This window comes from Rhipicephalus microplus, chromosome X (assembly GCF_043290135.1).
Source record: "Rhipicephalus microplus isolate Deutch F79 chromosome X, USDA_Rmic, whole genome shotgun sequence".
In the NCBI taxonomy this organism is placed as follows: domain Eukaryota; kingdom Metazoa; phylum Arthropoda; class Arachnida; order Ixodida; family Ixodidae; genus Rhipicephalus; species Rhipicephalus microplus.
The window spans coordinates 143,872,069-143,896,132 of NC_134710.1; the positions used below are offsets into that span (position 1 = coordinate 143,872,069).

Sequence of the window (24,064 nt, forward strand, 5' to 3'; positions counted from 1 at the left end):
TGGTACATCCAACGGCATTGAGCTTTATTTTGTCAAATAAAAGAACAAAATAAGAAGAGAAAAAGAAGAGTATTTTTGCAGTCGTCTTGCTGCTAGTAGATTCTTGCAGTAATCTTGCTGCTGTCACCCTTTATAAGCATGCTGAGCTACAATGTCAAACCTCAGCAACGTACTGAGCTATCTTGAACAGGGTGTCGCTTTCCTTGGTCTTGATGTTGCAAGGAACATTGTTGTGACACAGCCAGGCAAGCAGCATAGCAGAGTTCACCTTGTTGAGCATGTCAAACTGGAACCAAAAGCATATAATTAGCATTGTTAATTTGTTTACTGCTAAGCAGGTGTGCACCTGGCTTACTGTTGATAGTTTTCTTGGAGTTCATTTAGGAGCAAGTTAGCTAAGGACCTTGGTAGTTTCAGAATATTCTATCATTTAATCGCTGTTTCTATGCGATCAAAAAGTGAAGTCTTCCACAAATTGACTGCACTAGACGGCATGAAGTGCTCGAGTTAGATAGAGTATCTGTTTATGCCCCCATTCCAAGAGTGTGCTATATAACAAAATAGAGTTTGCAATGCAGAAGATCAGGGTTGTAAAAATGAGGATATGTCTAAAGTACAGGTTGTAAATGACAGATTGAAACATGCACACATTGTATGAATTGGAATAAGCGCCTTGGAACATTGTGGTGTCATCCATAGGTAGAACCCCATGAATGGGGTGTAATGGCATCCCATGTACTCAATGTTTTTTTCATAGTTTTGCTGCATGTGAGTGCACTGCTGCTCATTTTTATAAGTTTCTTGAAAGCGAAGGATGACTTTCACTGCCATACTACTAACAGATTTAAACAAAAGAAAATAATAGAATGCTTTACAGGCACTTCTAAAAGCAATGTAATGCCCTCGGCTTGCTTCACCAAACCAGCTTTTCACCTTAGCATCGAAGCTTGGTCGTGTTGGTTGAACATTCGAGATACACAGCGTAAAAGAAGTTTAGGGCAAGGAAGCACTGTGTGTGTTTTGCCTTGCGTTGTCAGAGTGATCTTTTGTGCGGTCTTCCTATCAACGTTTCATGCATAGCACAGCTACACCAATGGTAACACCAGAATTCTTGTAACACTGAAACCATTGGCGACTCGCTGCAGTGATCACATGGTTTTGCAGCAAACAAATCCATGTTTACTAGCCATTACGCATTAGTACATCAGATTGAGACAGTAATGTTTCAACTGTCAGTACCTACATTGTGTTTGTTGGTTTATGTTCGTTTTGACAATAGGGAGTTAATTTTTATGTTGAAAGAGTGAAATAGTTTCAAATATATAGGTGTGTATAGAGGCATAGACCGAAATTGTCTTTTTTTTTTGGCAGGGGGGGGGGGGGGGACGGAGGTCTCCTTTATTTAATGGGGGGGGCTGGCCAGGCACATGTGTTCGAGTGTCATTTTCTACTTGTACGGGTGGCTGGATGGATGGGTAAACTTTATTGGATCCTTCGGAACTCCCTTTAGCACGAGGTGGGCCGCTCCCATGTCAAAATAGAAAGACCTAAGCTTTTTGCTGCGTCGCGGGCCCGTTGGACTGCTCATGACCCTTGTTAAGGGGTATTCACACCGAAGAGAAAGCCTCGAGTATAGTGCCTAGAATACTGCCAGTATATTCTAGGCACTATACCTCGGGGGAGACGCGGGAATTCTGGATTACGTGAGAACGACGTCACAGATTAGCGATGGTGCGCGTCTTTTCCGCGCCAGCTCGGAGACGACCGGGACCTTTTCTTCGACAAATAAAACTACCCACCCCGCGGTAAGGGATATGGCGGAATTTCGCGCGGATTTTGGGCATCACTGTCGCACGTGCTCCTGGATCAGAGTTTCTAGGCCAAGCTATTTCGATAAACGTTGTCCGAAATAGAGCGGCAACGCGCTGGTGGTTCCATACTAGACAGCTAGTGAAACGGGCGTTACAAGCCACCAGAATCGAAGTTTCTAGGCCAAGCTATATTGATAAACGTTGTCGGAAATACAGAGGCAACGCGCTGGTGGTTCTGTACTAGACAGCTAGTGAAACGGGCGGTACAAGCCACCAGAATGGTCTGGTGACACTTGTGCGCCTCTGTTCTTCTCATCCATGTGAGCGGGGGACATTTGCAAGGCTTGTCTGAATGCCCCTTTATAGAGTCCGGCGATGGTAATAGCAGCCTCTCATTTGAACGACGTATATGACTTCGTGCCGTGCAGCGTCTGCGATGTTTCGCTACCGTGTCGGTGTGTTGAGAACTGTGGCGCTTTTCAGTTCTTCCAAATTTAGTTCAAGCAAATGACTTCCAGTGTGGCGTGTTCGTCTGGGGCGATAGTCAAGTACTGAGGAGGAATGCGCACCGGCTTAGCCAGGGGGAAAGTAGATGGCGGTGTTCATGGTCCCCCCACCCCGAAAAATTTCAATTTTGCATACATCTGTACACACACGCACAAACAAGTGGAAAGAGTGGTCAAACCCTCCCATCGAAATTCTGGCTACGCTACTGGGGATACGGTTTGGTTTGTGTGTTAAAATGGTGTCCTTAACAACAAACGGGACATTTTCCTGCGTGCGTGATGTACAACGTAATTTTCAAGGGGTGAATGTAACCTTGCCTATTTGTTTTAAATGAACCTGATTTCTTTGCGTCATCTGACGCTGGTAAATGGGTTTTATGAACGGGTTCGTAAGACACATATGAGGCAGTTTGAAAACCAAGTAAAAAGAACAAATTGCACTGTGCTAGCATATCGACACTGCTTAGTTCTGCTACCTGTTTTCGCATGAACTGCATTTCTTTTGATGAGTTTATTGATTGTGCATAGACACTATCTCCAGCACGTGTATGCTTCATCACTGATGCTTATGTGATGGCTTTCGTAGTACAGATCACGTAAAAAAATTTTTCCTACTCTTGGTATTACAGTTATTTCTGTTGGTATACACATATAAATCATTATTATGGACACTGACACACACAGACATCCCTAAATAGTTACACCCCACCACAGGCCTGTTTTACAGTGAATCGCATCAAAGCGAATTCGTCGTCATGGAACTCGTGAAAGCAGCACTTAGCTCCGGATATTTATCGCCGAACAAAACAGGCGAAATCGAAATCGGTGGAGGCAAGCTCGCACAAAGCGCGGCCGTTCTAGTACGTCAGACTGGAATTACTCCGCCACATCGGAGTGAAAAAGTTAGAATGACGGCCCGTCGCGGCCGTGTGCTTTCGTGAAAAGCTAAAAGTCATATCATTTGTGTGCCGTGTATCGCCGTAATTTTTCGCGTACTGTTTCGTGCTTATCTATTTCTGTCAAACAGTGCACTGGAAAACTGGAATAGGAACCTTTTCTTTGTCTTAGAAGCACAAATTACTGGGGCAGCCGCTGCTGTGCTTTTTGCATTGATATATATGTGGGGTTTAACGTTCCAAAACCATCATATGATTATGAGAAACGCCTTAGTGGGGGCTCCGGAAATTTCGACCACCTGCGATTCTTTAACGTGCAACCAAATCTGAGCACACAGGCCTACAACATTTTCGCCTTCATGGAAAATGCAGCCGCCGCCGTCGGGATTCGATCCCGGGACCTGCGGGTTTGTAGCCAATGTGCTTCTTGCAGACAGGCGAAAAGTTTTTCATGCATTTTAATAGTTTTAAACTCCACAAATAATATAATTTTTTTCTGGTTCACATTTTATGCAAGACAAAGAAGCCCAAATTTGCAATTTAGTAAACCTACAACTTCTTATTTATATTGCTTGCACTCGGAACCATTTTAGTAAACGTATTACAACAATTTCATGATGGCGATTATGATGTGAACATCATCTTTGGGACATGTAAGCCGGGCATTTTTGTACTTGTACTATACTTTACAATGAGCAACGTATAGTGCCGGTTGCTATGCCTAGGCATAAAATGTCGGGCCGTACAGGTTGTACATGAACATTTATTTCTTTTGTTGTTATAGAAGGCGTGCAGTTTATTCAGTGTGGATTAAGCAGATACGAAGATATAAACCAGTGGTGTCAAACTCGCACCCGGGCCACAGTCACCAAATTTAGTCCGTTAAAGGGCCAGGACACTGAGTCCGTGAGAAGCGGAAGGGGGTGGGGTGGGGGGGTGTCCGAACAAAATTTTATCTAACGTTGCTGTTTTCCCATATCCCATGTATGGCTCATGTCTAAAGAAGGTTCGGCATCAGGTTTCAAGAACGATACCGATCTACGCAATGACTAAAAGCTGGAAGTCGAAACTGGTTTATAAAATATTTATTTCACAATCATTTTTTCAACATAAGGTAACGTAAGCAACATGAAGTATCTCACGAAAAAAAAAAGCTTGATATATATATATATATATATATATATATATATATATATATATGACTGTCATGTGTGGGCCACAGGCTGCAAGAGAAAAGTTGGTGCGTTCCTCTAGAACTAAATAAAAAACGCCAGGCCTGCGCTGTAGGCGCAGCACAGTCACATCGAAAGCTAGAAGAGCGGTCGTTTCAAAATACTCATTGGGTGACTGCTGCAAGCACACTCGCTTGATACCCACTACGACATTTATAGTAATAATTTCTGGGTAGTAGGCTGACTGACATTCGCTATGCTATCTTTCGTCATTATGCGTATAATCTTGGTATCCGCTAAACGCTTGCAAGGAATCGTGTGCCAGTTGTTCATGCAGTGGCTGACGACGATGAGGAATTATGGCTGAAGTGGGTATGCACCACAATTAGTAGGGGAACAACAACAAGCTTTGGTAATGATTTGGGGCATTGGACGACCCAATCGTTATGCTATTCTTGCGCGACGACTGGTTGTTCTATCGCTGTTTTAAAACGCTTTATAAGGCCTATTAACGCAATTGCTTTCCTGACATCAAGCCTGCCTAAGGCAAGTTTGCCAACGAGTCCCAAGCACTTGTGTGGCTCAGTGGTGGAATGCTGGGCTGGCACCCAGCGGCCCCGGTATCGAGCCCCGCTGTCTCATTGGTGTTAGGTTTTTTTTTTTCTTCCGATTTCGAGCGAGGTGGTTAGAGACACCGGCGGCGGCAGACAACTGCACGTGACCAGAGTTGTGATCTCATAACAGCTTTCGCTGTAAACTGAAGAGCAAGTTTGTAAGTGAACCACAAATTTGCAACAGCAATTGAAGATAGAAAGACAAAAGTCGTATCGGACACATTTATTCTGATATGGTATTCTGCATGTGTGTTAAATACTTTTGTCAATATCTTATGTTGTATCTCGATATTAGCTCAGCGCACCTTCACAGCACTGAGTAGTGGTTGGTGAGAGGGCAAGTGGAAGTTCTGAGGTGCAGTTAGCGTTAAAAGTTTATTGACCACGAGATGCAAGAAAAAAATGCCGCCATATCCACGAAGTGAATGATGATGAGTGGGCGAAGCTCCGGAGGTAAACCTGGTAAACCATGAATCCTCCGTACATTTTGCCCACTCGATTTTATTGCAACGCTCCCCCTAGCGTACGTCGCCGCACTATATCGAACGATGACACGCGCCATATGTGGCATCATTCCTATTTTATAACACCTCGCATCTTTCATAATCAACTACACGTACCGCCGTCTAGTTTATAACATCTTGCATCTTTTGGACGGACGGATGGATGGACGGACGGACGAATGTATGGATGGATGGATGGACGGACGGACGGACGCACGGACAGATAGACGGACGGACGGATGGATGGATGGATGGACGGACGGACGGACGGATGGATGGATATGGCTGTACCCTTTAGATCGGGCGGTGGCTAGCGTAATACTTAGAACTGAACGAGAGGTGGCTACATACAGGGGACGCACAGCCCACGCCTTAAGGAGCTTCGCTCCTAAAAGCTAAATACTCCCGATGATTCGGCAGGCAGCCTTGAATTAAGACATCTGGCGTCTTCTAAAACGCGCTCACTTACTGTGCAGATCGACCGAATATATACAAGAACGAATCGCTGGAGATTCAAAGTTTTTTCAGACCTAGTGACGTTGGTTTCCGGTCTTGCTATAGTTGAACATACTCTTGCCGTTACCGTCAAGTGGTTCCCTGCGCATGCCAGGGAGCTGGACGTGGGCCCGAACCGCAACGAGGGGGCAGATACGGAGGCACACGCGCTAACTAGCCGCAGGTCTCTGTCAACGCATTCCTCGGAGCCGCAACGACCCGATGCCGAAGACGGAGAGTATTTTATCACAACCTACGCCGACGTTTCGCAGTGGTACAGAACGAGCAGACGCCTCTACCTACCGCCTCACCGAGACCTACAACGCAGAGAAGCAGCCACACTACGGCAGTTTCAAGTGCAAGCCATATGGACCCCTATCTGGGCAAAGCACGTTTGCCCGGAGGTTTACACCACTGATGTATGCCAACACTGCAAGAAGGCGCGAGCCACCCAGAGACACCTCCTCTGGGACTGTGTACCACCGCCGGGTAACGAAGAAGTATTGCCAACTGCCATAAGCAGTAAAATCATCAGCCGAGAGCCAGGCAACCAAAGAGACGTGGTCCAGCACGTGCTTAGCATCCTGGAACGCCAGCGGCCAAAAGCGGCGCCCCCATGGGTGTGACGCGAGTATGTTGCTGCTCCGGGACGTCCGAGCACGCTAGTGTCTTGCTTTAATCCCTCTACGCCTTCCCCCTTTACGCCGGATCGTCAATAAAGTTGTTTCACTCACTCACTCAGACCTAGTGGCCTTTACAGTTTTCAGGCCTACAGATACTGTAAATGCTACCTGTATATGTTATTGTATATGCTCCCATAGGGAGCATATACAGTATTTGAGTAATACAGTAATAGAGTAATATAGTAACGAATAGAGTTAGCGTATATGCTCCCATAGGGAGCATATACACTAACTCTATTCAGGCCGGCTTTACACGTGTTTTTACATTGGAGAGTAGGGGAGCGCAATTAGAAGTTCCTGTGCACAAATAACGTCGACTGCACTTACAGATGCTATAGGTGCTGCAGCTGCCCCGCCGCGGAGGTCTGGTGGCTAAGGCACTCGACGGCTGACTCGCAGGTGGCGGGATCGAATCTCGGCTGCGGCGGCTGCGTTTTCTTTGGAGGCGAAAATACTGTAGGGCCGTGAGCTCAGATTTGGGTGCACGTTGAAGAGCCCCAGGTGATCTAAATTCCCGGAGCCCTACACTAAGGCCTCTCGCGTAATCATATGGTAATTTTGGGACGTTAAACCCCACTTATCAATCTATATGTGCTGCAGCTAGATATTCAAGCCTATAACTTCTGAATTTATTTCTCTTTGAGAGAGAAAAAAAATTGGGTGAGTCTGAATTCAGGGAAGTTTATGTCAAAGAAAGATTAGTTGGTGAGCGCTCATGTCATAGTGAAGCTGCCATCAGCACCTATAATACTAGTTTTTGATGAGCAGGGGTGACCTCACATGTGCAGCTGCTGCCGTTGTCCGATGTTGGGCTACCTGCAGTGGACACAGAAATTGAAATGATTTGTGCTACACGCTCGTCATTCAGTAGCCATTATAGATGCGTTAGTGGTAGACGGTGTTTCGTTGTAGGTTAGTTGTCTCTTTTTTTATACTGATATGATATATAAAGAGATGTTGGAGCACAATTAGTTGTCGCTTAGTATTTGGCCGCGCAATCACCTCTGAGGGATGGTCAAAAAACTGGTTGTGGTAGGCAGCTGTGATAAATGAAAAAGTGGAGTAATTGCAAATTGAATTGTGAATAGATGAATTGACATAAAAAAATAAGCAAGGAAATGATATTGTAAAATTGGGAACTAGAGAAGGAAGAAAGTATAGCTGGTCACTGTTCTGGTTCTCAGAAAACCGAATGTGGCTACAAGTGCACTTGTAGCTAAAATCCAAAGCGGCAGCATTAGATGAAGCACTACCAAAAAAAGAAGTCGAGGCCGAGTTTTAGAAAAAAATTTTTCAAAAGTATTTTTTTCTGCAGTTTAATCGAAGTCTTACAAATTAATGTCCAGAGATGTTGATCCTTGCTCTGAATGCTGTGGTAAATATAGTGGAGGAGACGCAGTCATGGAGGCCAGGCGTGCAAAAGTAAGGATGTGTAATTGAGAGGGTCGGCAAGAACATTTCGTTAAGCAGGGCTTCCAGCTTTTGTATGAGACTTCAGCTCCTGTTTGAAGTTCAAAATTACACAAGGAAATTCAGAAGCGAAAGTAAATGTATGTTGCGCGGCGATCAAACAATTGGCAGTCGTACAATAACAACTTTGACAGAGTAGAATTTTGGGCCAGTTGGTCTGCTCTTCGCTTTATCAAACATAGCCTGAAGTGTGAAGCATGTTATGAGAATTGCAATATGCTAGTTTATAGATGGCAATGAAGTGTTCCCACCTGTTTTAGATATACTTTCACAAAGTGATTGATCAGTTATTAGCACGATAATTATTAGAAGGAGCGTGAGGTAGCCATTACAAGAGATGACTCAAATACAGTACAAATACTTGATGTTATTAATAAAAAATCGTTAGAAGAATTATGCAAATAAAGCTATTTGACACGGCCGCCTTGCAGGGTAGCTTGGAAGGGGCCACAGTGTATACCTGAAGAGAAATGGCATCGCCATCATTATCATCAGCAGCCTGACTACGCCCACCGCAAGACAAAGGCCTCTCGCATGATCCGCCAGGCAACTCTGTCCTGCACTTGCTGCTGTCACTTTACATGCACAAACTTTTTAATGTATCTGCCCACCTCACTTTCTGTCTCTCCCTCACCTGTGTGCCTTCTCTTGGAATCCAGTCTGTGATCCCTAATGACCAGCGGTTATCTTATCTTACATTCGGCAACGTGCCATGCCCATGACCATTATTTCTTATTCATGACTTCGACTATGATGTCCTTAACACCAGTTTGTTCCTTGATACACTCTGCTCTATGTCTGTCCCTTAGGGTTACACCTATCATTTTCTTTTCTATTGCTCGCTATTGCGTCGTCCTCAACTTAAGTTGAACCCTCTTTGTAATCCTCCAGGTTTCTGCTTCGTAGGTAAGTACCGGTAGGATGCAGCTGTTGTATACCTTCCTTTTGAGGGGTAGTGGTAATTTACCATTAATGATTTGAGAATGCTTGCCAAATGTTCTCCACCCCATTGTTACACTTCTAGTTAATTCAATCTCGTGCTTCTACTCCGCGGTTACTACCTCTCCTCACTAGACGTACTCTTTTGCAACATCAAGTGCCCTACTACCAAATGCACTGCTACATATTTCTAAGCGCCATTCGCTTCTGAAGTTGTTGTACATTACTTTCGTTTCGTGCAGATTAATTTTAAGGCTTGCCCTTCTACCCTCCTTGTCTAGTTCAGTAATCATGAACTGCAATTCGTCCCTTGAGTTACTCAGCTATGTAATGTCATCGGCATAGCGCAGGTTACTAAGTATACTCTCTATTAACTCTTATCCCTAACTCTTCCCACTCTAGGCCTCTGAAAACCTCCTGTAAACACGAGGTAAATAGCATTGGGGAGATTATGTCCCCCTGTCTTACACCCTTCTTGAGTGGTATTCTGTCGCTTTCTTTGTGGAGCACTATGTGGCAGTTGATCCTCTGTAGATTTTTTCCAGGATGTTTATATATTCTTTGTCTATGCCCTGATTTCGCAATGTCTGCATGAGTGCTGATATTTCTACTGAATTAAATGCCTTCTCGTAATCTATATGAACTCTATGTGTAATGCTTGATTGTATTCTGAGCATATCTCTATTACCTGATTGACAGTATGAAAGTGGTCGATTGTTGAGTAGCCTGTCGAAATCGTGATTGTTCCTTTGTTTGATTGAATTCTGATGTTGTCTTAATTCTGTTAGCTCTTACCTTTGTAAGTAGCTTGTGTACGACGGAGAGGAAGCTGATTGGTCTGTAATTCTTCAAGTCCTTGTTATCTTCTTTCTTATGCAATAAGGTGATGTTAGCATTCTTTCTAAATTCTGGTAACTTTTCTCTCAGGAGACACTTTGTAAACAGGGTCCCTAGTTTTTCTAACACAATCTGTCCTTCGTCTTTCAGCAAATATTATGTTACCCGATCCTAACCAGCAGCTTCGTCTCTTTGCGTTTCCTCCTAGGCTTTCTTTATTTATTCTGTCACTACTGGTGGGACGTCATGTGTGTTGTTGCTATAGTTCTTACATAATTTAAGAAAAGCGTGGTTGCGACTGATTATTAAAAATATACCTGTGGTGCTTAGTTGTTACCTCCACCGATATATGTGCCACACTGTTGATAGGCCTTTTTTTTCCCTAAGTAGAACAAAATGCATATTTATGGAGTCTTTAAAAAGTAACAAACATTGTACATTGGGCATTATATTTCTTATCGCTTTTAAAATTACGCTTTTTTATTTCTGAACCATTTATCAGGTCTGAACGGCGAATCATTTAAAAATGGCAGTGCTATTTTGGCACGCAGTATGGAGTTTCTGGAAAACAGCTTTCTTTGTTTTGTTTTTACACTTTTTTGTTTGCTTAGATTTAGCTCAAGTACGGATTGTTCAATAACATTTAAAGCCCTTTATAAAGGCTAGAGAAACCATGTACAGTAGCATTCACTTTTGAAGGGAACACTCGAATACACAACATCAATATTGCTGGCCCTCTAACAGCAAGTGGTTATGAAAACGATCTTCATGCACATCGACAGTGTGTCAATAGGAGTCAGAACTTTCAACTACCACTATAGTTTGATGGATATTTAAGCTACTATGCCTCCGTAAGGTAGGAAAATCTAAGCGTGCTGTGCACACAGGTGTTCCCTTTATCAGTGGACACGTATGTACATGATCGAGCAAATGTATTTAGTTCCACTTGTATTGACCCCAGCACACTTCTGCGGAATCAAACCTGTGCACGTGGATAGCTTGAAGTGCTGCATGCGAATCATTCATTCAAATAGCAAGATAATAATTAGTTTCTCGTTTTCAATGCTCTGCCTGTGCCCTTGCACTCGCTAAATTTGCAGCAGCGAACTCGAACACTCGAAAAAACAATTTCCTCCATGAGGCCAAGTCAGTGGCCTTCATTTCGATCACTTTCCATACATGTGTGACAACATCTGTCGCGAGCAACTGCGATTTTTGCCTTAAGCATACAGGGTCACATTTCCAAAGCCGCATTTCTGTAACACCCAGGAAATAAGCCAATTAGTCAAGTGAAAGCGTTTCTACGTAGACCCATTTTGCAATCTCGTGCCTTAGGTTACAGCAGAGCGTACTACTTTAGTCATAAAACCTACGCAGAAACTACCCAGGAAACAGCCAGAGGCATGAAAGTTGCCGCACTACTGTGAAGCTCAAGGGTGCGGGTTTGCTTCCCTACGACGGCGGCTGATTTTCAATAGGTGCGAAATTGAAAAAAAAAACATTTATGTTCGCCTTTAAGCGCTTTAGGTGGTCGTAAATAATCTCGAGTCACCCATCATGGGGTCCCTCACGATCATACTGGGGCGTAGACAGAAATCTTTTTCGGAAAAGGGGGGCACCCCCTTAATATGAATTGGTATTCACGAGACAGATGTGGTCGAGTGTCATTTTTGGGACCTCTATTCCTTGGTAAAACAGAAAATTGATACGGGGAAGGGGGAGGTACACAGGCCCGGTGTGCACACTCCTGGCTACGCCATTGCGAACATGTCATGGTTTCGGCTCGTAAAACAGTGGCAAGTATTGCTTATTATAAACTACTTTAATTTTATAAACTCGGAAGTTGGCTGGTCAGAAACAGTTTATTCGGGTATCAATAAACGTTATCCAGTTAAGCGCCTGCATAGCGAATGAACAAAATTATCGATTTAAAGGCATCTATTTAATTTTTGTCACAAATTCGTGACCATAAAACATCAATGAAAAAGAAAAAAAGAAGCATTTGGTGATTACGACTTTGCATGAAGTTTCATATTTCAATTTCAGGAATTTTTTTTTATAATGAAGTACATTGCCGGTTTTACCGACTTCGTTATGTCAAGGTTTCTCACTTACAATCGCTCTTTGCTCCGTGATTTCGGTGAAACGAAGAAAAAGTAGTATATTTACAGATCATGACAATTACATATTCGTAAGGAAAACAATATTGGCACTTTCGCCGCAAGGGTGAAGAAAAGAACGAACTGTCTTCTTTTAATGGGTGAATGTGCACTTGAAAAGAAAGTGTTCAGGACAAGAGCTATAACAATCGATCTCAATTAGTGACGTGCTTTAACAGTTCCTGAGTGATACTGAGCTAACTCAAACTTATACTCAAGTTTACTGAGGTGCGTATGACAAACTCATCTAAATTGTGAAACGAAAATGTCCCGCCGGCTTAAGTGGCGAGCGACGGTCAATGCGACTGTGCGTTACAAGGAGAACAAAGAGTGATTAAAAATGATTTGAGTGATCTGTGTGGTACACTTTTCGGTATACTTACTCTTTAAGGAAATTTTCGCATATATTTAAGGATGGATTTCGGAAACACGTGCACATGCGCAAGATTAAGCCATGTAAACAGCATATTTTAACAAAATGTGTGGCAGCGTCACGCAAGTGATTCGAAGCCTGAAGGAGGACGATAGTTATAGCGCGAGAACAGAATGACGACAAAGAGACAAGAAGGACACGAGCGCTAACTTGCAACTGAGTTTATTGCGCAGAGCGTGAAAACATATAGAGGAGACAGTAAACCATGTGACAAAAACCATGCGGCACAAAGAGCAATGCATGAGTAAGGAAAAAAAAGGCGGATGAGATTTCAACCAAGAAGGACGCATGTTTTTGCGCCCCCGTCCTTACCCCGATCTTCGCTCAGTGCTCTTAGCGCGCAGCCCTTTTAAGGGCTATATATGGCGCCTCAGCGATTCAACCGAAAAAAAAGAAACAACACATTAGGATGCCGTCGTGGCAGCCTCGACATCATTTTCCGTGCCAGCACAGCAGCAGCAGGTACAATCCAGGCCAGCACGCTCCAAGAAAACCCAGCCGCAGGAAGTCAGCAGCCCTTCATCTCTTTCAACTTCATCTCCTTCATCTCCTTCAACTCCTAATGTGTTGTTTCTTTTTTTCGGTTGAATCGCTGAGGCGCCATATATAGCCCTTAAAAGGGCTGCGCGCTAAGAGCACTGAGCGAAGATCGGGGTAAGGACGGGGGCGCAAAAACATGCGTCCTTCTTGGTTGAAATCTCATCCGCCTTTTTTTTTTTCCTTACTCATGCATTGCTCTTTGTGCCGCATGGTTTTTCACACTGCTGCTCTCTCCCGGGCTTCGAGCAAAGCGAAGGCGCACACCGGAGCTTGCTCGGCTCCTGCCACGGCCTTGTCTATCTGCGAAGGATACCCTCCTGGCAACAACACCTCCTCATCTCCTTCAACTACTGGGACCGCCTAGCAAACGGCGTCCGCCTCCAGTGAGCGTGGTGTGCCCCCAAGCATGCCTCCGCGTTCTGACGGTCCCTACGTTGTTGGTGACCCTCTTTCGAGTGGATATGCGGCCACCATCGTCTTTCAGCCTGTCGGGAAGAAGGCCAGCTTCTTGGCTGCGTGGGGGGATTCGATCGCCGCCTTCCTTCGGGGTTCCCAGCCACCCAGCGATGTGCGGGTCCATTTTCGGCGCAACCTTGTTTCTGTCGACACCTACCCTACCGCCGATCTGACTGCCCTACTTCAGGTTGGAATGATCTGCGCGACCAAAGTTCGAGCCACACAACTCGACCTGAACACCTGTGTTGGCATGGTCTTTGGAGTGGACTCAACGATCCCCTTCGAGGACCTCGCCGACAACATTGCATCACATGTGCCCCTCGTGTCCGGTGTATGCAGAGGCAACTGCCTCACCCTCACCTTCGCTGGGACTACCGTCCCGCCGTATATACTGCTTTACAAGCAAAGGCGCCCAGTTGGACCCCGTCAGCCACGGCCCCTGCAGTGCTCCCGTTGCGGCCGCTTCGGGCACGCAACTGCCACCTGCTATCGGGACGAACGGTGCCTGCGCTGCGGCATCAAGCACGCCCCAGGATCGTGTGCAGCACACCCTCGTTGCATAAACTGCAGCGGGAAACACCCTGCAACCGAGTCCCGCTGTCCAGCCTGGCAGCTTCATCGCAGGGCCGCGGTTATCATGGCCTCAACCAAGGGCACCGTGACTCGCCACCAAGCCCTGCACCATGCTAGGACCCCTGGCAGCAACGCCTCTATCATCAAGGGACGCTCCTTCCGATATGCGCTCGCCGGACCGGCCACACTACCTCGGAGGCCACCCCTCGCCCTACAACGAGTGCGCCCATCGTGCTTACTACAACGACGACGGCCCCGTCCTCATCCACAGCTCAGCCGGCCCCTACCGTCGTCCAAAAGCGCTCGACGGCGACGCAGACACCGCGCGCTTTCTCACAACCGCCGGTTCCTGTCACCGTCACCTGAAGCACGACGACTGAGCCCACTACTTCGACCTCACAGCAACGGGACATCCAAACGAGGAACGACAGCCTCAGTGCTCTTGCTGTGGGACTTCGAGTGGTGCTCAGGGCCCTACCAGGTGGCTCCCACGAGCGCAATCTGGCTGTTGTGCCCCTACTGGCCTTCGAGGCCATGACCGAACGATTTGGTATCTCTCTGAACGAATCGGCTGCATATCATGAGTTCCACTCTGACCCGTGTTAAAATGTGCACATCACTGTACCGCTGGCCTTCTTGGTGGTAGTTCCAATCGACTGCGAGTGGCGTACCGGTCTTCTTCTTGTGCGCGTACGCTTATTTCTTCCTTTCTCTCGTCCCCCTCCCCCCATTCATAGTCATTTGCTTCGTGCGAGAACACATTGCGTCGCGCCCCACGCCTCCTCGGAGTCCCACGTGACCTTGTTTACATACGTTGCTCTGAGCTGCTTGACTGTTTTTTTAAAGACGATAGTCTTTCTTGGGGACTTTCGACGCAAACATTTTGGTCTGTCTGTCTGTCTTTTTTGTCTTTCTGTCTGTACATTTGTCATTTTGTCCACTCTTAACGACCCCGGGTACTTGAAATCACCAATGTTGGTCAAGTTTTAGCGTTTATGCTTGTGCAATTGCAAATTAATAAGCAATCATTGCGCAAGTCTTGGTCACCATGACAACACGTATAGTCTCAGCAACAGAAGCGATAAACGCCTCAGGAATACTATCCTGCAGACCAATAGGACAGAGCAGAGGCAGGGACAGATTTCGAGCAACACGGATAGTGTGTGAAAAGATAGCCGTTGTTCCGTACAAACACCAGATATCACGCAGGCTCAAGAAAATCACAAAATGCGCGGTAGTTTGTGTCCTGTTCTCAGCACCGTTCAAATTAATCACTCTCACCAAATCTACAAACCCCCTGAAAAAGCAGTCATCAACTGAATGCAGAGTTAAGCATAAAACGGGTATCTGACATGTTCCCGGGAAGTTGAATGTAAGCATTCGAGAGTAGTCTTTCTGGTTAGGTATGAAAATGGGAGATGATTTAGACTCCAACCAAAAGTTTTGAAGAAACCTGGCGTTTTGAAACTGACTTGGTTCCTTCCTCAGGGGTAACTGGAGAGGCTACGTAGCAGCGGCGTGTTCAAAGTACTCGCGGCGTGAATAATGACCCTCTGCTCTCTCTCTTTCTCTCTCGTTTTGCTGTGGAGTGCAATCCTTGTGCATACACTGAGGGAAGGGTTCCGAGAGAGCGGTTGATGTTATGGGCTATCCTCTGTATGTGCCACGACTCCAGTAACAACCTTCTCCAGTTCGGCTCGCTTTCAAAGATGGCCGTCGCTTTGAAAATTATCGGGTGATCCAACGTCTCAGCATGTTCGGCGACTGCGCTCCGCTCCTTGTAGAACCTCCGCACATTGTTGGCGTGTTGCTTCAGTCGTTCCGGTGGGTTTTTCGTTTTGCCGATATACGACGAGGAGCACTCGGCGCACGGAATTTTGTAAACGACACTGGGGGTCCTGTCCAGTGTTGTCCGGTCTTTCGGGCTAGGGAGGAGGCGGCCCAGCGTACACGAAGGCACGTGCGCGATACGAACCCCTTCCTTTTTGAAGATCCGCGCCAACATCTCGCTGGTTCCCCGAAGGTATAGAACCGCTACGCTTTTCGGGGGGCTGCCAATTATGGTTGATTGGGCTTTTGGTATCCTCTGTTGCTGTGCGCTGCGGGTGGTGGCTCAAATGAAGTTTTTTGGGTATCTGTTTTTTCTGTGGTCCGCAATTACGCGGGCCTCTTTTTTCTGTCGCTCTGGGTCAGAGAAGTTGTCTATAGGACCCCCCTTCCATGTGGTGCTTGTGATGTCGGAAGGACCGGAAGGTGTCTGAACGATCAACTGAGAGAACACGCTAACAATGTTAGAAACGGGAAAAAGGTTTTCTTGCTCAGCACTGTACTGAGTGCAACTGTGTGCCCCTTTTCATAGACACAGTGACGCTGTATAATCACAGGGATGAGCGCTCCCGAGTTATCGTTGAGGCCGCGCAGATGGCACGCGAACAGGTGTCATGCATTAGTAAGACCCCCTCCCGTGTTTCTGTCTGAGAAGGAACTAAGGTTCCTCGAAGGCTTCGGTGCGCGAAAACAGTTATATTACTTTTACTTTTCTGTTTCGTTTCCTTATATAATTTTCTTTGCCTTTTTCTGTGGTTTTGTTTTTCCCCCGCTCACTCATGCATTGCTCTTCGTGCCACATGGTTTTTATCACATGGTTTACTTTCTCCTCTATTTGTTTTCGCGCTCTGCGCAATAAACTCAGTTGGAAATTAGCGCTCGTGTCCTTCTTGTCTCTTGTTTGTCATTTTGTTCTCGCGCTATCAGTATCGTCATCCCAGGAACTTGAAAGTCGCATCGAAAGTAAATTCAACGCCCTTATCAGTGACATAACTACAAAATTAGAGGCACGGATAGAACAATGCATGGAAACTATTCTCCAGAGGATGGTTTGCATTCTAGAGACACGCCTCACACAGCTCCCTCCGCTTGCCACCCCCTTTCCCCTCACAGGACAACGTGCCGCCACGGATCCCCACACCTCTATTAACGAGAGTCTAACACCGCTCATACATCCCCCTACGCTCCATTATGGCAGTGCGGGCCAATAATAATTCCATTCATATAACATGGAACTGCCGTGGCTTTCGGGGCAAGCGCGCGCCCCTGCAGCTTCTACTTCCTACTCTCTCCCCAACGCCCCAAGTCCTTCTTCTCCAAGATACTGCCACACAGGCCACACTTCCTAGTTACAGCTCCACACACTCTGACACCACAAACGCACCCAGAGCGTCTACCCTTGTGCACCGCGCTCTCACATACAAGACACATTACATCACATCAGACACACCCTGTGTAATAACAGAAATTATCCACCACACACATACCATCCCCTCCATATTTATTGCCAACATTTACCACCCCCCATCCCAACCGATGGCCTCGCTGGATTCCCTCTTCCGGGAGCTGCATCGACTGGCGGGGAAACATCCCTTGCTAATCGGCGGCGATCTCAACAGTCAACATACTGACTGGGGATACAAAACAACTACACATAGAGGTCGCAGGCTTTGGCTGCTCATGCAGAACCTCCAACTCTCCGTCCACAACAACTTTCAGACACCTACACGCATAGGCAACAGTGTCAGTATGGACACTAGTCCGGATCTGGTGCTTAGTCGCTCCCTCCGTACTGTCACATGGACGAGAACACAGCACACACTGGGCAGTGATCACTACATTATACAAGTCACTGTCCCGTTCAAACCACCCCGGCACACATACATGACACACAAACTCATTAAGTGGGACGCTCTTCGTGCTGCGCGTACCACCCGCGCAGACAATCCCATAACCGACATCAACGACTGGATGGAATCTCTTCAGACTGACATTCAACATCACACGCAACTAATTGAAACCACCACAGACACTCCAACACTAGACAACCGACTCGCTCACCTATGGGATGCCTACCACAGCCTTCTAGAGCGGTGGAAACGGGGTAAACATAACAGGAAGCTAAAGAAACGCTTAGCCACTCTACAATCCCAAATCCAAATACATTCGGAGGAGCTGTGCCGCTCCAATTGGGGGCAGGTACGCGACGACATTGCTGGCAGACTGACCACCAAAAGGGCGTGGCATCTCCTCCGACACCTCCTCGACCCATCGCACATGAAAACCACTACCCAGCACCACGTCACCCGGCTTATACACGCACACATGGACAACCCCAATGATCTTTTGGATACACTCCGCGACACCTACACATCGCCCGGCATACCAACTTCTCTTCCCTCATACACAGGACAACCGAATGCCGAACTCGACACAGATATAACCGAGGCGGAGGTCAGAGCCGCGCTGTTGACTCTCCGCACTAAATCCGCACCCGGAGCCGACTTGATTACCAACACAACGCTCCGCAACCTGGATGACAAATCGATCACTCGCATCACGGAGTACTTCAACCAGTGTTGGAAGGAAGGAACGCTTCCCCAGTCCTGGCGTCACGCGAAAGTAATGTTCATACCGAAGCCCAACAAACCACTTACACTCCAAAACCTTCGCCCAATCTCATTAACTTCGTGTTTGGGCAAGCTTTTCGAACATGTTGTACTGGCGAGGCTTTCACAGCATATGACAGACCGTGACTTATACCCTCACAGCATGGTTGGCTTTCGCCCCCATTTGTCCACTCAAGATGCCATGCTACAAATCACTCACGACATCTTCGACCCGCTCATTCCGGGCCACACAAAGGCAGTGCTGGCTCTGGACTTATCCAAAGCCTTTGATCGCGTTGAGCATCATGCGATCCTGACAGCACTTTCTCCACTGAACGTGGGTACACGTACGTACACTTACATTCAGGCCTTTCTCACAGCATGCACGGCCGAACTTTAGTTCGGCCCGCTCACCCACCCAACATACACACTAAAGAGTGTCGGCACCCCTCAAGGGTTCGTCCTCTCACCTTTCTTGTTTAATATCACCCTCATCCCCCTAGCTCGACAATTGGCAACTGTTCCTCATCTGAAACATACCCTATACGCAGACGACATCACGCTCTGGTCTACCCATGGCAGTGACGGTGACATACAGGACACCATCCAAACAGCCGCCAACCTAACGCAAAATTATGCAGTTAGCGTAGGACTAACCTGTTCTCCAGAGAAGTCCGGACTGCTCTGCATCCGCCCCAAAAGCCGCAACTCCCCCTCCCCACCCATCGTCATCGAACTGAATGGCAGATCGGTACCAGAGGTCGACACCCTCCGGATACTGGGCATGCATATCCAGAGTGATGGGAAGAACACAAACACAATCCGGAGACTCAAGCAGGTTGCAGGGGCGATCTCGCACCTCATCCGCCGGGTCTCAGGCCGTTACCGAGGCATGAAGGAGGGCGACCTATGTCGCCTTATTCATGCCTTTGTACTCAGCCGTGTGCTCTACTGCACCCCCTACCTCCAACTCTCTCGCCGCGACACTGAAACATTGGACGCCCTCATCCGTCAGGCATACAAAGTAGCCCTCCACCTTCCCATAAGTACACCTACCGATCGACTTCTCAAGTTAGGCCTTCACAACACTATCGGGGAACTTATAGACGCGCACCGCCAAGCACAATACCTTCGTCTCACACAAGCCGACACTGGTCGGCACATTCTACATTCTCTTGGAATCCAGATACCCGCCAATGTGTGAGATTATCCCACATTACTCCCCATACCAATACCCCTGCACCGCGAACTCCTCATTACACCACTTCCCCGTAACATGCACCCCGACCACCACGATAAACGTCGCAGAGCTCGCGCTAGAACTCTACACCTATGTTACGGCGCCGAACCAGACGCCGTATGGGTAGACGCAGCCTGCGTGGGTGATGAAGCGGTCGCTGCCGTGGTGGATCACAATCTCTCTCCCATAGGTACACACACACTCCCTCCAGACACGTCCCCTGAAGCTGCAGAGGAAGCTGCCATTGCCTTAGCAATCGTAAACACAGAAGCACGGTACGTCTTAACAGATTCCAAAACCGCAATCTTAAATTTTGCACGAGGCCGAGTTCACGTCCCTGCTTTTTGCATACTGGATTCGCCCGCTGCAACCCCGCCCCGTCAAGTGCAGTTGATTTGGGTGCCCGCGCACTGCGGGAATCCTGGAAACGAGGCCGCCAACCTCTTAGCCCGAGGTTCTTTAAACCGGGCTCCCGCGGCCTCCGATCTGGGATTCACGAAGGACCGCGCGCACACTTTCAACGAGCTGACTCAGGCCTATAGGGCAGCACGTCAGCTATATCCCCCACCGCACAAGTCCCTGAGCAACCGACAGGCAACCCTCTGGCGCCAGCTACAAACTCACACTCTTCCCTCTCCTCTCATTCTATCGCACTATCACCCCCTTTTCCTCACCTCAGCCTGTACCCTTTGCCCTGAACCTCATGCTTCTGCTATACACATCCTTTCTCACTGCCCGGCGGATCCTCCCCCGCGGGCCCTAGAGCACCTAAAGACTTGGGAGGATTGGGAGACCCTACTGCGCTCAGAGGACCCGGTTGAGCAGACCATGGCGGCCGACCGGGCTTCCAGCGTCATGGACCACCACCAAATGAACGCTTGAGCGCAAAGGGGTCGTGCGGGGGCCCGGGAGCCTGCGTGCTCCAAACTCCTCTGTTGAATAAAGTTTTTCTCCTCCTCCTCATCGCATACCAACTAGCCCAAACTGCTAGACTTCTGAAAGAGGAGCTGAGCTAGGTAGGCTTCATTGCTTTTCTTTATTTTCTCCCTTTGCGTAGTCTCTTTCTCTCGGTTTCTTGTGTGGTATAAGTAAATAAATAAATAAATTTCTTCAAAAGAATGTATATGCCCAAAAGTGTACAGGCTGGAGCTTTTGCCAGGGAGCAATGGGCGCATGAGCAGCCTTTCACGGCGTGTTTTGCTGGTAGAAAAGCGCCATCTGCATTTCTCTGACTATGTAAACACAGTAGCCTTAGAGCATGTATTCTACAGATTACGATTCTATTCATCGTGTTTCTTATTTTGTGACATTAATCATCATTGTGATGTGCCCTTGAAAACATAGTAATTAGGTGTCGTTCGGTACGTCTCGATATTACGTAATAACCAATAGAACCAAGAGTATTTCTGCCGTATAAATCTCCCAAATGGAAAACAGAACAAACAATAATTGGAGTGCACGTGCTCAACTTGATCTAATACGCGACATAACCTGAAAAATCCCCACGATATCCAAGGATGTCCTATTGGAATACGCAAAATTTTATCTATTTTTCTAAATTAAAAAATTAGGTACACTAGGAAGTATTTTACCGAGGGCTCTTCGACGAGAGTACGTGATCGGTGACCGTGAATGACTTTCGTGCGCTGCTTACGAACGCATTCGTTTGGTTTGGAGAAGACTGAATTTACCAACCATCTTCTGCTATATTGAGTGAGCATAGGTCTGAAAATTGTCGTGCTTACCTTCTTCTGTTTGAGCAGGCTGTCCACTTCTGCAATGGTCCAACACTTCCGGGTGCTTGCTTTGTTTCGAGGTGACTTGTGCATCACCTAAAAAAACATATTAGTTTGAGTGCAAGTTAAAAATGATACTGACATTGTAAGGCTGTCCGGTAAATTCGTGAAACACTTGAAATTTTGCGCTATGGGCAAGTAGAGTCAGCATAGATCAAGCTGGTAGAGTTACGCTTTTCTGAGACAGTGGCGAGGTAACGCTTGCAGAAAGACTCGTGCACGCGAAATACGTTTCAATTAAATTCGCTTATAGAGCCCTCTCGTTTGTCCTTTGCTGCGTATCTTATTTTGCCACATAAGCTAACCATGGCCTACCGTCCGATAACGAGTTGTTTCACGGTGCGATTGAACCGAGCCAATACATTCAGGCAATGTAGGCGTCTGCCGATCACCGGGATTGCGATCGGTACGAAATCCAGTGAGCGCGTAACGATTGCCGTATGCCTACAACCTCTGCTTCCCATAACACTGATGTTAGTACTATCCTTTGGTGGCAGTACACAGAGGTACAAAGATATATTTAAGTTTCAAATAAATTACTATAATATAGTACAATGCAACATTACGGTGCTGTGTACAATACTATGAGTGGCATTTACAGGGGATATTATTTCGGGTTTATGAACTTGCATTCTTGCCTGTCTTTCCTCGAAATCGTTATGCGTCGGCGCAGTCACTGACTGTTTTCTGCTCCTCTGTAACTTTCCTTCCCCCTCTCTCCTTCCCCAGTGCAGAATAGCGTACCGTGGCTTGGCCCTTGTTTACCTCCCCATCTTTCTCCTTACTTTCTCTTTCTCTCTCTCGTTATGAGTGGCCAGTGCCTCATTATACATACAATATTTATGGATCATTACTATATACTTTAGCGTTTCCGATTTGAGCCGGAAGTAGGTACGTCGTGTTTCCTTCCGCCCAGCTTTTCACTTTTATCTGAACACCAGTAAAATCTAGTTTACCGGGAAGCTATACGGCAGCGATCGGCATGCTAGTGGGAGTCTGTATGCGCTCTGACGTTAGGATCTCGACGAGGTCAACGTCACTTGTTAGCATATGTCACCCTAATTTTTTTCTTTTCTTTTTAAAAGGGCCCTGACACACTTTTTCAAGTCACCATCGAATGAACTCTCTGGAATAGCTTATTGCCTCACGAACGAGTGCTTGTGGAGTTACAAAGAGTCGTCGCATGCTGCGATTGAATTCTCTCTTCTCTCGTCCCGACAAAAGCACTGGAAGCTAAGCAGAGAGGGATGGCAGGCGCAAAGAATAAGGTCACGCGCGCCTTGTGACATTTGGCACCTTTGCTTTTTTTTTCTTTGATCGAGCGGCTTTTTCAGTGTGATCATGTGTGCACGCGTGGACAAGTCCCGGCCTGCCCCGGCAATCTCTATAACGACCTAGCGCTTCATGTTCAAATCGGTCAATGGCTGATAGATGAACTTACTAAGAGTGATTTTTGGATTTACTCAGTGAATTGCAGGGAGAAGAGAAAGCAATTTTCAGCTGAATTTGATCATTTGTTGTGAATTCCAGACCGCGTGCTGCGCTATAATATTTGGCTCGCGTGTTGTCGCTAGCCTTTATTACCGATCGGCAGTGCTTTTTGACCAAGCTCAAGAAGTGTGCCAGGGCCCCTTTAAAGTCAGTTTTGCCTAGCATTGCGATGATCCCTGCAGACTTCATGCGGCCGCCATATACTGGCGCTAACGATAACTTGTGTTCGTGGAGTTTATTTCTTTTCTATGTCAGTGTTTTTTGCTTTAACATAATGTTATACAGTATGTATACATTTATTGGCACGAAATAAAACGGAATTGTTTTTCAGCTCTAGCTCTAAAAGAACGTATTTGTATTTCTTTCGTAGCGCCACGAATGACCTCCGCCCTTGAGAAGCTTTCTTTTTTCTAAAACTGTTATCCTGTATATTGTTTACAAGCACGGTTGTAGAGAGCAAGAAATGAAGTCAAAGATTGCGTCTACGGCATAAGTGATAAGGTAGTTATAAAAAAAAGAAAATGGAGGTATATTTTGCGCGATGAATTACCCTTTAAATGAAACCAGAGGAAGTTCAACCTGGACAATACTATTTATTAAAAATTGCCTGAATTGGGAGTTGTAGTTAAAAAACAGACTTAATCTAAGATTCGGAAAACAAAAAAAACTAATAATGTTGATGTCTGTTTTATTACTGTTCTGCTCAAGTCATGTTGTTTGTGGCTATCCTTTAAGCATGCTGTACTGCACTGTTTAGAATCTTTTGTTCCTGACCACCACGTTAAAACAAGGAGGGCTAATCCCTGGGTAACCCGCGACATTGTACACATTAAGCGAAAACTAAAGCGCGCCAAAAAGAAATCAAACAGAAATCCCGATGGTATTCAACAAATTCAAGCTGAACTTTTTTGCGCACTAACAGCATCCCGAGATAAATATTTTTCATCGACCTTACCGAGTTTCTTAAAGAATAATCCGGAAAATTTTTGGCAATACTTGGGAAATAAGGCTCCA

At 46.5% G+C, this 24,064-nt stretch overlaps 1 protein-coding gene across 1 annotated transcript in view; it reads right to left on the reverse strand.

The window, feature by feature from the left end:
- Positions 1-24,064, reverse strand: part of LOC142775808 (uncharacterized protein C18orf63-like) — a 54,177-nt gene continuing 30,113 nt past the window's right edge. Inside the window, exons 7-8 of the mRNA XM_075877927.1 lie at positions 21,509-21,595; positions 1-286 (exon numbers count right to left, since the gene is read on the reverse strand). Of these exons, the coding sequence (XP_075734042.1) occupies positions 155-286; positions 21,509-21,595 (219 nt within the window). The 3' untranslated portion in view covers positions 1-154. The remainder of the gene's footprint in view (positions 287-21,508; positions 21,596-24,064) is intronic.